This window comes from Heterodontus francisci, chromosome 10, assembly GCF_036365525.1.
Source record: "Heterodontus francisci isolate sHetFra1 chromosome 10, sHetFra1.hap1, whole genome shotgun sequence".
Lineage (NCBI taxonomy): Eukaryota > Metazoa > Chordata > Chondrichthyes > Heterodontiformes > Heterodontidae > Heterodontus > Heterodontus francisci.
Window position 1 is genome coordinate 104,038,708 of NC_090380.1, and position 11,995 is coordinate 104,050,702.

At 41.8% G+C, this 11,995-nt stretch overlaps 1 protein-coding gene across 1 annotated transcript in view; it reads left to right on the top strand.

Moving 5' to 3' along the window:
• Window positions 1-11,652, top strand: part of bace2 (beta-secretase 2) — a 62,227-nt gene extending 50,575 nt beyond the window's left edge. The window contains exons 7-9 of the mRNA XM_068041202.1: window positions 731-880; window positions 1,238-1,406; window positions 9,037-11,652. Of these exons, the coding sequence (XP_067897303.1) occupies window positions 731-880; window positions 1,238-1,406; window positions 9,037-9,278 (561 nt within the window). The 3' untranslated portion in view covers window positions 9,279-11,652. The remainder of the gene's footprint in view (window positions 1-730; window positions 881-1,237; window positions 1,407-9,036) is intronic.
• The last annotated feature ends 343 nt before the right edge of the window (window positions 11,653-11,995 follow it).

An 11,995-nucleotide genomic window follows, 5' to 3' on the forward strand; every position in this document is an offset into this window, starting at 1 on the left:
TGGCAGTTGTAAGTGATGTAAAACTAGAACGTTTGTAATGAGCTCCTTTATACATTTAGATAATGGTATGTTATAGAATATTTTAATTCCTGACTTATCTAATTATTGACCCTAAGGTTTGGGCATTAAAGACTGTAACTATAACATTGTGTCGTGGCGATTTCACTTTTAAGAAACTTCACCTTTTAAGAGCTTAGGCCGCTGATGCAACTGATGACATCATCAGACATCTATAAGGAGCAGACACCATTATGAGAGGCACACTCTGCACATGGCTTTACAGAGAGCAGACAAACACCAGTGAGGAAAAGATCTGGACCTGAGATCATGGAATGTAGATAAATAAGACCATAAATAGTGTTTGTGTTGAATCCAAATATAAAACCTGCGGTGGTTATTTAATGAAAACTTAAACATAGCACAACACTGTAGTAACTGTGGACTGAAAAAAAGCCCAATGGAAAAGCTCCTTCCAATTAATATTTTACTTGCATTGTTGTGGATTTTATTGAATTTATTTAATCTCCTGAAATGAATGATCCTGGAGAGCACAAACTAGCAGAGAGAGCTGCCCTTGACATTGAATGGAGTTCAAACTCTTTTTGACCTGGGATAGTCGTGTTTCACAGAATATTTGATCATCTTGGCCAAAGATTAATATTGTAGCTTTCAATCCTTTTCATAGCACCATATTTGCAAAACTTTTTAATAAACATTGTTGTATTGGCAGATTGAGGAATTTGCCGATGAATTTTGGTCAGGCAGCCAGCTGGCCTGTTGGGCTCGAGAAGCCACACCGTGGTCCTACTTCCCCGAAATCTCCATCTACCTCCGAGGAGAGAATTCTACCCAATCTTTCCGTATCACCATGTTGCCACAGGTAGGTCCTGAGCTGAGTTAACAGCATCTTTAACAGATTGGGCCTGCATCTTATTCATTCAATCTAAGCCCCCCCCCCCTATCCATTCATTCAAGATGAGAATGGGTAAGAAAGTCACAGTACTTTTTATATCTGGATATGGTTCACACTGATGCCTACAAGTGGAGAGAGAGAGTCTAGTTTGTGAGAAGATTTAAAGGACTGCATTGAGTCATTATAAAATGCTTGACTACATTGTGGTCTAGTCATGTCCAAGATGGCAGATATGAATTTATTTTGAATTGTTGCTACTGTATTTCTTAACATCTGTTGTGGATGTATTCTGTGGTGAGCTTACTGGTGTATGTTGCTGTACAGTTGTACATCCAGCCAATGGCAGATATTGGAGGCCAGATGGAATGCTATAGATTTGGAATCTCCTCGTCCTCCAACGGACTGGTCTTGGGTGCCACTATGATGGAAGGTTTCTATGTCGTCTTTGACCGGGCGCAGAAACGAGTTGGGTTTTCTACCAGCTCATGTGCAGGTAGGTTTTTGACCCCCCAGTCCATTCTCTACACTTCTGTTTCAACACACGGCACAACAATGTTTATTATATGCCTCTTGTCAAATTGCTGTAGCCACAGGGCTAAACAACAATTGAGTCCAGTTCCATGAGCTCAGAGGCTGAAAGGGCCTTGACCCCAGTTCTTGCTGAAAGAAAGTGGTCTTTGTTGCTTTTTTCTTTGCAAAGTAAGCTGTTACTCAAAGAACTGGCTTAAAATTTCAAAATGTTTGATCATCACAAAATTCTTCTGTTGCTACAGTATACACCGGGCCCTCACGCTAAAAGCTGTAGCTGGAAGCTGTACATAAAGAATGTTGAAGCAAAAGAGCCATTTACATCTGCATGCCATTTACAGTGTTTGTTAATCATAGGACTTTAGATCTTTTTGAACAAAATTCTGCTAAAGGAGCAAACGCTTTCTTATAAAAATATTTTGTCATTTTTTTTTTTTACTGTGACAGTATCGTGCTGAGTGATGTTTCAGGTTGATTTTATGAATGACTGAAGGTTTGGCCAATTAATATTCAGCAGCAATGCTTGGTGCTGTCACATCATCCCAAGGTTTAGGCCGGGAAATATCCGAGAGTTGCTGCTGCTTTGTGGGATTTCCTCTGCACTTCTGGCAAGGAATGGGAGAAGCTCCAAGGATATCTTAGCCTCGGTCCTTTTGAAAGGTACAGGCCGTGAATTTCCACGGACTAGCCGCCAGTCTTGTGGAGCTTCTGCTGCACTTCATGAAACTTCCAACAGTGGAGTGGGAGCAGTTCTGAGTAAATCCCTCTGGCTCCTGTTCCTTTTAAGGACTGCGGGTGGATTTTAAACTGTGGCGGGGGACCTAAAATGAGCAGGAGTTGATTGGATGACCATTCAATACCCCTTCCAATTTTCCATTCCATTGGTTTGGGAAATGGCCTAACCCAATACTGCTGGTTTTACACTCTTCTAAAAGTTGATAGTTGTGTCCTAGATCTTGGAGTGACCTGGCAGCCCTGAGCAATACCACCAAGCATTAATGTTGCACAGAGCAGGGATTGATGCCGTTTTTGAGTTCTGCTCAACTCACAACCTCAGTCCCATCAAAACCCTGAGGTGGCTTAAGCCTGGCGAAAGAGACTTTGTGTGGTCTTGCCTTTTGGTGGTAACCTCCTGAGCAGGTCATGTGCCTGTACCCGAGATACAAGGCCAAGCAAGAGTTGGAAAATTTAGGGAACTTATCTGAATAACGATATAGCACTTTTAATGTAGAAAAACATTGCAAGACATCTCACAGGAGTGTTGTCAGATAAAATTTGAAACAGAGCCACATAAGGAGATATTAGGACGTGATCAAAAGACTTTTTTTAAAAATTCATTCATGGGGTGTGAGTGTTGCTGGCTATCCAGCATTTGTTGCCCATCTCCAATTGCCCTTGAGAAGATGCTGGTGAGTGGCCTTCTTGAGCCACTGCAGTCCAAAAAGTTAAGTTTTGAGGAGCATCTTGAAAGATGAAAGGGATAGAGATGTAAAAAAAAAAGTGTAGGGAGGGAATTCCAGAGCTTGGGGCCTAGGCAGCTGAAGGCATGGTCGTCAATGATGGAGCAGTGAAAATGGAGGATGTGCAAGAAGCCAGGTTTGAAGGAGCGGAGATATCTTGTAGAGCTGGTGGAGGTTACAGAGAAAGGGAATAATGCCAACATAGTTAGAAAAATGATTGAATCTTTTTCCAATTTTAAAACAATAGGTCTGAAAGCTGCCTATAGAATTCAATTAGTTCCAAACATTTTAATGAATCCCAGCATCGTGTGTTTTTTTTTCTGTCACTTTTTAAATTGAAACAATTGGTGCTGTTTACACTTGGGCACTGGTTGACCACTTGAACTGACGTTGCATTACACCAATACAGTCACAAACGGGGATGATGAGCTGTATATCTTCAGCTCCTTTGCACAGTGGGTTCAGTAACCCTGCTGCACACTTTCTTTAGTGACTTCCTTATCACTCTTTCTGATTGAACAAAATAACAACTAAATACAATTGGATGAAACAAAAAAGTAAAACTATTTAGATTGGAAATCGGTACCTCTTTTGAACCTGGAGATTGGTCCACATGTTCAGTTTCTCCCAGCTCTGGAACGCCTGTCTTTCAACAACAGCTTGCATTTATATACTGCCTTTAATATAGTAAAATCATCCCAATGCACTCCACGGGAACGTTATCTCTCAAAATTTGACACCAAGCCACATGAGACTTTGGGACAGGTGACCAAAAGCTTGGTCAAAGAGGTAGGTTTTAAGGAACTTCTTAAAAGAGGAGAGTGAGGTAGGGAGGGAATTCCAGAGACTGGAGCCCAAGCAGCTGAAGGAATGGCTGCCAATGGCAGAGTGATTAAAATATAGGCTGGAAGTTGATCTGGGCACTCATGCTTTTACCCACTTATGGAATCTGAACCTGGGGCTTACACCTTTCCCTGTCTTGGAGGCCGATACCATCATTAAGGAAAATTGAATTCCCATTCCTCGTGTGGAAGGCCACCAGAAACAACTGGTTGGGTAGCCGAACTTCTAAATTGCTTTTTTTTTGAAAAAAAACAATCGCCAATTTTCTCCTCTGGAAGGCACCATCTCCTGCTGAGTTACAGTTTCAAGTGCACTAGGTGCCATTCTGCACTGCACCCGTGTCCCCATTTGTCGTGCACAATCCAGTTCCTCCCCTCGCCGTGTGTGTTTAAGTCCATATGCACATGAGTGCACACTGTCTAGCAGGAATCACTAGATAACCATTAAGAGCAAGGGTTCTTGCTGATTTGCTGAACTAGAGGTGATGAGGCCATTATAGCAACCCTGCTGAGATGAGGTGCTCTGTGATTGAGCCTGAGTCTGGATGGCTCAGCATTACAGTACACAATCCATTGAACCATAGATCCATCGGCTAAATGATTTTTTTCTTTATACTATAACCTTTTGCAGGCTGCAAGTACTCTCTCCAATGGCACTGTTCTTTGGTATAAAGAACTTCTGCATTTTATTTTCTTGCAAATTTAGAAAGGAGAACTTTTTTTAATCCACCATCTCTCTTTGGATTCTTAACACTCAACTGTCAATTCTGCTAGTGTGTGCCATTTCCAAAAGAGGTTGATCTCTTTCCAGGGCCTCACACGACTGCTTGGTATCCGTGTGGACAGGGGGCAGGAGAGAACCAGTCCTATCATGTTGACATCTGGTACCCAAGTACTAACGTACAGTGTCTTCTTTCAGCAACACTTCTCAATGAAAGAAACAAATTGTTACATTTTGTGTTTTTCTATTGTCTGAAGTGTCAAGGTTGTACGTATTTCATTAAATACAACTTGATGTAGGTGGTTGGCCAAAGAATTTTGATTGGAGCATAGTACAGTGCAGCTTATTATTCACAGAATCACAGAATAATACAGTGCAGAAAAGGCCCTTCGGCCCATCGAGTCTGCACCGATGCATTAAAGACACCTGACCTGTCTACCTAATCCCATTTGCCAGCTCTTGGCCCATAGCCTTGAATGTTATGACGTGCCAAGTGCTCATCCAGGTACTTTTTGAAAGATGTGAGGCAACCCGCCTCTACCACCCTCCCAGGCAGTGCATTCCAGACCGTCACCACCCTCTGGGTAAAAAAGTTCTTCCTCAAATCTCCCTTAAACCTCCTGCCCCTCACCTTAAACTTGTGACCCCTCATAACTGACCCTTCAACTAAGGGGAACAGCTGCTCCCTATCCACCCTGTCCATGCCCCTCATAATTTTGTACACTTCGATCAGGTCACCCCTCAGTCTTCTCTGCTCCAGCGAAAACAACCCAAGCCTATCCAACCTCTTGATCCCATTCCTCTCAGTCTTCAGACTGACTTGCAATTGGCAAAAGAAACTGAGGAGACATGAAATTTAAAAAATCAAAACGTTATGATCTGGAATGTACAGCCTGAACAGGTGATGGAAGCAGATTCAATAATTTTCAAAAGTGAATATTATGAATATTTGAAAAGAAAAATTTGACAGGGCTACAGGGAATGATCGGGGAGTGGGACTAATCGTTGATAGCTCTTTCAAAGAGCTGGCACAGCTCTGAAGGGCCAAATGGCTTCCTTCTGTACCATTTTTTGAGACTATGACTTCCAACAGTCTGCCTACTGATGATATTAGAATTCGAGGACTTTCAAGGAGGAGGAAAAGGCCAATTGGGCCCAACTAGCCAGTATCTTGTGAAATCAATCCCACCTACCCAACTTCTCACTATATCCCTAATCCCTTCTCACTGCCCAAATACATCCATTGCCTCCTGATCATGGTGCCTTGTCTGATAATGCAATATATTCGCAATATGAGGATGGGGGAAATAGGCTCCAAGCTTTAGAATGCCCATCCATTGCAAACTCTATAAAATGTATTTATACTTAACTTGCCGTGAAGAATATAAAATTTAACAATTAATTTCAGTGCTAGGGAAAGAAAAGCATTTCCTAATTTTGCACCAAGTATCAGCAACAAGCAGTCTGAAGTAAAGTATAATACAAGGCAAAACTTCCTGTATTCTATGCTAATAAGCTTTAACCACCCCTTCTCAACCATGGTAAACAGTCATTATACTGCCATCTTGTGTTGCCTAGACACTGATATTGAAGTTTATTTTCCGATATCGGGCAAGGTTTTGGTAGTTTCCTTTTTTATTGCCTTTTTTCCCCTCCTTGCATGTTCAGGCAACCAAGAGTTGACTAGTTAAATTATACCTGCATTATTCATTTTTTAAAATAAATTGCAGTCCATGAGATGTTGTCAAGTATCTGAATGTGATGAAATTCAAGCAAACAGCCCTAGCCTCGTCTAGATTGAGGCAAGAAAGGGGAGAAGATTGGGAGAGGGAAAAGGTTGTGAATTTGTGATAGCAGAGTTGGTAATATTACTGGACAAGTAATCCAGAGGCCAGGACTACTAATCCGCCATGGTAGCTGGGGAATTTAAATTCAGGTAATTAACTAAATCTGGAATAATCTGGTATCAGTAAATGGTGATCATGAAACTACCAGGTTCTTCCCTAAATGACATAAGGGAAGGAAATCTGCCATCCTTACCTGGTCTATCCTACATGTAATTCCAGACTCTCAGTACTGTGGTTGACTCTTTAACTGCTATCAATCCGCTATAGAACAGTCTAATAAAAACAAAAACAAGAAATGCTGGATTCACTCAGCAGGTCTGGCAGCATCTGTGGAAAGAGAAGCAGAGTTAACGTTTCGGGTCAGTGACCCTTCTTCGGAACTGACAAATATTAGAAAAGTCACAGATTATAAACAAGTGAGGTGGGGGTTGGGCAAGAGATAACAAAGGAGAAGGTGCAGATTGGACCAGGCCACATAGCTGACCAAAAGGTCACAGAGCAAAGGCAAACAATATGTTAATGGTGTTTTGAAAGACAAAGCATTAGTACAGATTAGGTGTGAATATACTGAATATAGAACATCAGCAAGTGCAAACCTGAAGAAAAACAACCTGAAAAAAACCTAATAAAAACAAAACTGAACCTAGGAGCAACATGGGAGTGCCGACACCACATGGACTACAGCAGTTCAAGGCGGCGGCTCACCACCAGCACCTCAAGGGCAATCTGGGGTGGGTAATTAATGTTAGCCTTACCAGTGATACCCACATCCCATGAACAAATACATTTTAAAAAAAGAAACCACAGCAATGTGGTTGACCTGATGTACTTTTGGGAATTTTTGTTAAAAAAAAATGCATTGTGCTTTAAATACTGATCTGGTCAGAGTATTCTGCACTGACAACTTAAATGGCCCAAGTTTTATTATCTATTCACCGGATGTGGGCATTACTGGCTAGGCCAGCATTTATTACCCATCCCTGATTGCCCTTGAGAAGGTGGTGATGAGCTGCCACCTTGAATCTTTGCAGTCCATGTGATGTAGGTACATCCACAGTGCTGTTAGATCTGATTTTATTATTCTTAGACTTGCTTTAATAGGGGGCTTGCTAGGCTATTTTGGAAGGCAGTTAAGAGTCAACCACATTACTATGAGCCTGGAGTCACATATAGACCAGACTGGGTAGGAATGGCAGATTTTCTTCCCTAAATGATATTAGTGAAGCAGATTTTTACAGCAATCTAGAAGTTTCATGGTCACCATTACTGATACTAGCTTTTTATTCCAGATTTATTTAACTAACTGAATTTAAATTCCCCAGCTACAGTGATGGATCATTAGTCCTGTCCTCTGAATTACTGGTCCAGTAACATAATACTATGCCACCACACCCCTTGATAGTCTCAGGCATGCTTTCCCATTTGGGAATTCTGATTAAGCAGCATAATATAAGCAGAGCATTCTGAAAGCTAAATGAGAACTAGATGCTCTTCCATAGAATGCCTTTCTCTCTCTCATGACCTTCAGTTGTGAATAACTCCACTGCATCACTTACGCATTGTGTTAAATGTGAATAAAGGTGTTGTGACAATCCAACAAATGAACAGTGTTCTGAGCAAAGAAGAAAGAAATGGAAGGAACAGTCACAGTAATTGAGTTGTAAGATGAATGATATAATAGTGAATATGGTGCTTATAAAAGTGCAATTTTTCCTTTTCAATTGTAGAATAGTATTGTATTAAATAACCCATGAACAGATCTATAGTGCCAAGTGCATTTGTTGCATTCCCTGCAATAGGGAAGGATTTCTCATCAAGGTTAGAGCTTGCCATTTGTCCAGTGCCCCACCAATTGACCATAACTGAATCAGTCAAGGGCAGCCAAATTGAACAAGCTGTGAAAAAGTGATACACCTAGTAGGAAACTCAGTGTATTTTCCAAATGTGCTAACCACTTGGTCAGATGTGTTGAAAACATCTGAAATAGAATATTATTACTCCACCAAATTCTCTAACTCCAGTACTGGGGTTCATAAAGTCGAAATAAGAAAGATCCAATGAGCTGTTTTTTTTTTAAGTGTTTGAGAATGAACACTTTCCTTTCCCTCGTATACTGACAGGAGGGAGACAGATCATCTGTCATAACTCTCTGACTTGCACATCAAATCTTCCCTCCCTCCTTCCTTTCTGACTATCTAGAATCACCTCCTGCATATGTGGTGATGGGCCATGTATTGTGTGGACTTCTAGAATCCTACCTTGTGCATTTGCCACGTGGAACAGACAATGGATGTTCTCAGGTCATCTAAAACTCTGGGGGTTGGGGCGCTTTTTTTTTTCTTCCAGTACCAAACTGATTCCCAATGTTGCTCATCAGCTGTTCAGAGGTCAGTTGGCACCAAATCAATTATTCTTCCTACAAATGTGCTTTTTTTTTTGATATCTCTACTAACAGAATAGCTGTTGTGCTCTTGAAAAGCCTGAATTACTACCAACCCAAGGTGTCGGGAAAGAGCCAGTGCAGAACGTTGACAGGCCTGTGTCTTATATTAGCCTTGGAAGAGACCATTTTAACAGGACTAGTGTTGACTGCTAATCCTTTGAAGCACCAACATGCTAAACCATGGGGGATTGGATTGAGGGAAATTGCTCTTGGCAAAAGACGTCTTTTTAACCAGCTGAGTTATGCCATTAACACTAGATTTGTTTTTTTGTCTATCAACAGTCATTGATGGTTCCGCAGTATCTGAAATTGCTGGTCCATTCTCAGCAGCAGATGTTTCAAGCAACTGCATCAACAAAGGGCCAAGGACAGAGCCTGCACTCTGGATCATTTCCTATGCTCTGATCGCGCTGTGTGGTGTTATCCTTCTCGTTTCAATCATTCTGCTGATTATTCCTCACAGCCGGCGAAATGGCGATGGTCTTACTGATGACTCGTCGCTAATTAGGCATCGCTGGAAATAAAGCCATGCAGCATGCCGAGGGCATGTTTGGAGTGAATGCTGCGGTGTTTGCACTACTGAAGGCACCTGCGTAGCCTGGTGCCTAACGGAACAATGATTGTTTAAAAAAAAAAAATTATATTGATGAAGAATGCTGTGCCAGGGGTGGGAACTCTAACTTCAACCCCTGTCGCACAGGAAGTGCCTTCTGCCTAATTGCCCCATCCATCAGTTAACTGATTTCTTTGTAAATTTTGAAACTGCTGGTTGAGAAATGAGCTGGAACCAGACATTTTGTGTAGATCTTTTTAGCTGGGACTGGGAGTTTTCCTACCCACTGACGTTACGACGGGGCCGCAAGATCATGGGTAGATTTTCAAGTTGTAATGTCACTGGGCAGAGCTTTGTGATATCACAGGAGGAGCAGAGCTACACAAAATGGCTGCGCGCTCTCAGAATTCTTCTTGCAGGCAATCCTAAACCAAAGAGCAGCAAGGGAGAGGGGAAGCTGGTAGATGTCAACAAGTGTACAGTCTTCTGTCACTTAGTGCATTTTGGGGGTCACAGGACAATTCAATGGAATGTGCCTTATTTTGCTTTCCATATTTGACTGTAACTCACTGTTAATGGGCTGAGTTAAGCCCTTGTTTCAAAACTAGACTGTGGCATTCTTTGTGCAAAGTGCATGATGTGACATGACAGGTTTTTGCTCACCAATTCCAGCAGGTAGGATTTTCATGTGGGCACGATTGACTATAATATCCCTGAGATTGTCCTGTGCTTCAAGCTGCCATAGTGCTGCTATTGAATTTCAAATTTTCAGCCGATCTGTTCACTATTGTGTAACAAATCCCTGAGCTGGCGATTTAAGGCTGGAATTTAGTCTCTCAATTCTGAAGCTCATGGGATACTTCACTGTAGGTCTTGTGCTGGCTACAGATGGCACCAGGACTCGTGAAATTGCAGCCTCGTAAGTTGAACCCACTGTACAATTCCTCCTGTGTCTACCCACGCACACATACACATGTTGCTTGCCCCTCCTTGCCTTTCTCTTTACAGGTCCTCCTAGCCATGCAGTGTTATCAAGCCATTTGCCAGTCCTACAGCCTCAATTGTAATCAAGTGTGTATAAACACTCCGCAGGTCTCCTACCCTGCTGATGAAAGCCACCCAATTATTGTCTGCTCTACTGAGTCCAGACATGCCAACAGCAGAAAGTTCATCTTAACTCCAGCATTTGATTGCAGGGTGACGCACACTTGATTTCATGCTTTTTATGTACGTGATGAGGGGAAAATTCCTTTGGGTCACAGCAATGGGTGCTGTTCAATACCACAGTGAGTGAGAGAAAGGGTTTGTAGTGAGGTACAGCTCTTCATCCTCCAAAGAACTCATGTATAAGTTGATACTGAAATGTGACTGTCCATGTCACATCAAATGGGAGCTGCTTGTAGTCAAACAAGGCGATGAATTGTAATTTTGTGTGGGAGATGGGAACCATTTGCAGGGCAGCTGTGCCTGTTTTGAGATGAATAGCTCTATCATCACCACAGCTATTGGGAGAATATCCTCACCCAACTGAAATTGATAGTAAGACTGTTGGGAGTTTTCCAGGACCAGCATTAACTGAAGTGCTTAATTTTGCCAGATTTTTGCATTGACTCCATCGTCATTTTTTTTTTGGTCAATCTGCATAAACCAAGATGTGGAATGTGGTGCACTTTCCGTATCAAGCACCCAATGTCAACATAATGTTCCTGTGTGTAGGGTACAGTTAGGTGCATTGTAAGTCTCTCTCTACTCTGCCTAGTCTCAGAAGGATCCACCACTGTTAGATGTTTGTTTGCACAGCAGTCATCTTGTAGCCTGTTGGACTGCCAGTTTAAATACATTTTTTTTTAAGACCACTGCAACTCATTTCATCGACATCCCTAACAAAAGAGATTTGCATCACATCAACCTGGGCCATGATTTAAGTTCTCATTTAATGAAAATTGAGGTGCTCAAAAAAAAAGGCCAAAAAAAGCATCTTTAATTTTTTTTTTAATTATCCTGAGCACTTACCCACCCACCCCCCAAAATAGAGCAGAATGTTGAAATGTTTGTGAAATAACAGTTGTGGAGACTTGACACTTTAAAAAGCTTTTGATGTTTAAAAGAGCTTTTTGTTTTTTGTTACATAATGTGGTAACATCATGCTTGAAGATGAAGTGAGCTCTGAACTTTTCCAGATTATTGTAGTATTTTGTACACTTTTTTTTTTAATTTTCAGTCTGCTACAGCACAAGTGTCTTGGAATTATGTAAGAGGCAAACCAGTCACTTTAACAGCATAGCAATTAAGTTATGAATAAAACCCTGGTGTTCTGTAAATCTTAATAAAATAAGCAGTCAAAGGAAGCAAAATCAAGGTGCAAACTGATTTTTTTGTTCATCTGAAATTTAAGGTGGATTACATTATATAAAAAACACATCGTGGATCAGCTATGTGACCAAAGATCCCTCACTGCGCTGGATGTCCCACCTCTCCCCACGTAATGGGGGAGGGGGCGTCGCATCGCAGTGATGCTAATGAGCCCCCGCACGTAATAGCACGGGGGCTCTGTGGTGGCTGCTAAGTGTGGGCAGGCCACTGATTTCAAAACGTCCAGAGGGAAAATATCAGGAGAGGTGGTGGAAGAGGGGAAGAGACACCAGCTGTTGGATGGTGTCACGCAGATCCGCACCCCCCCCCCCACAC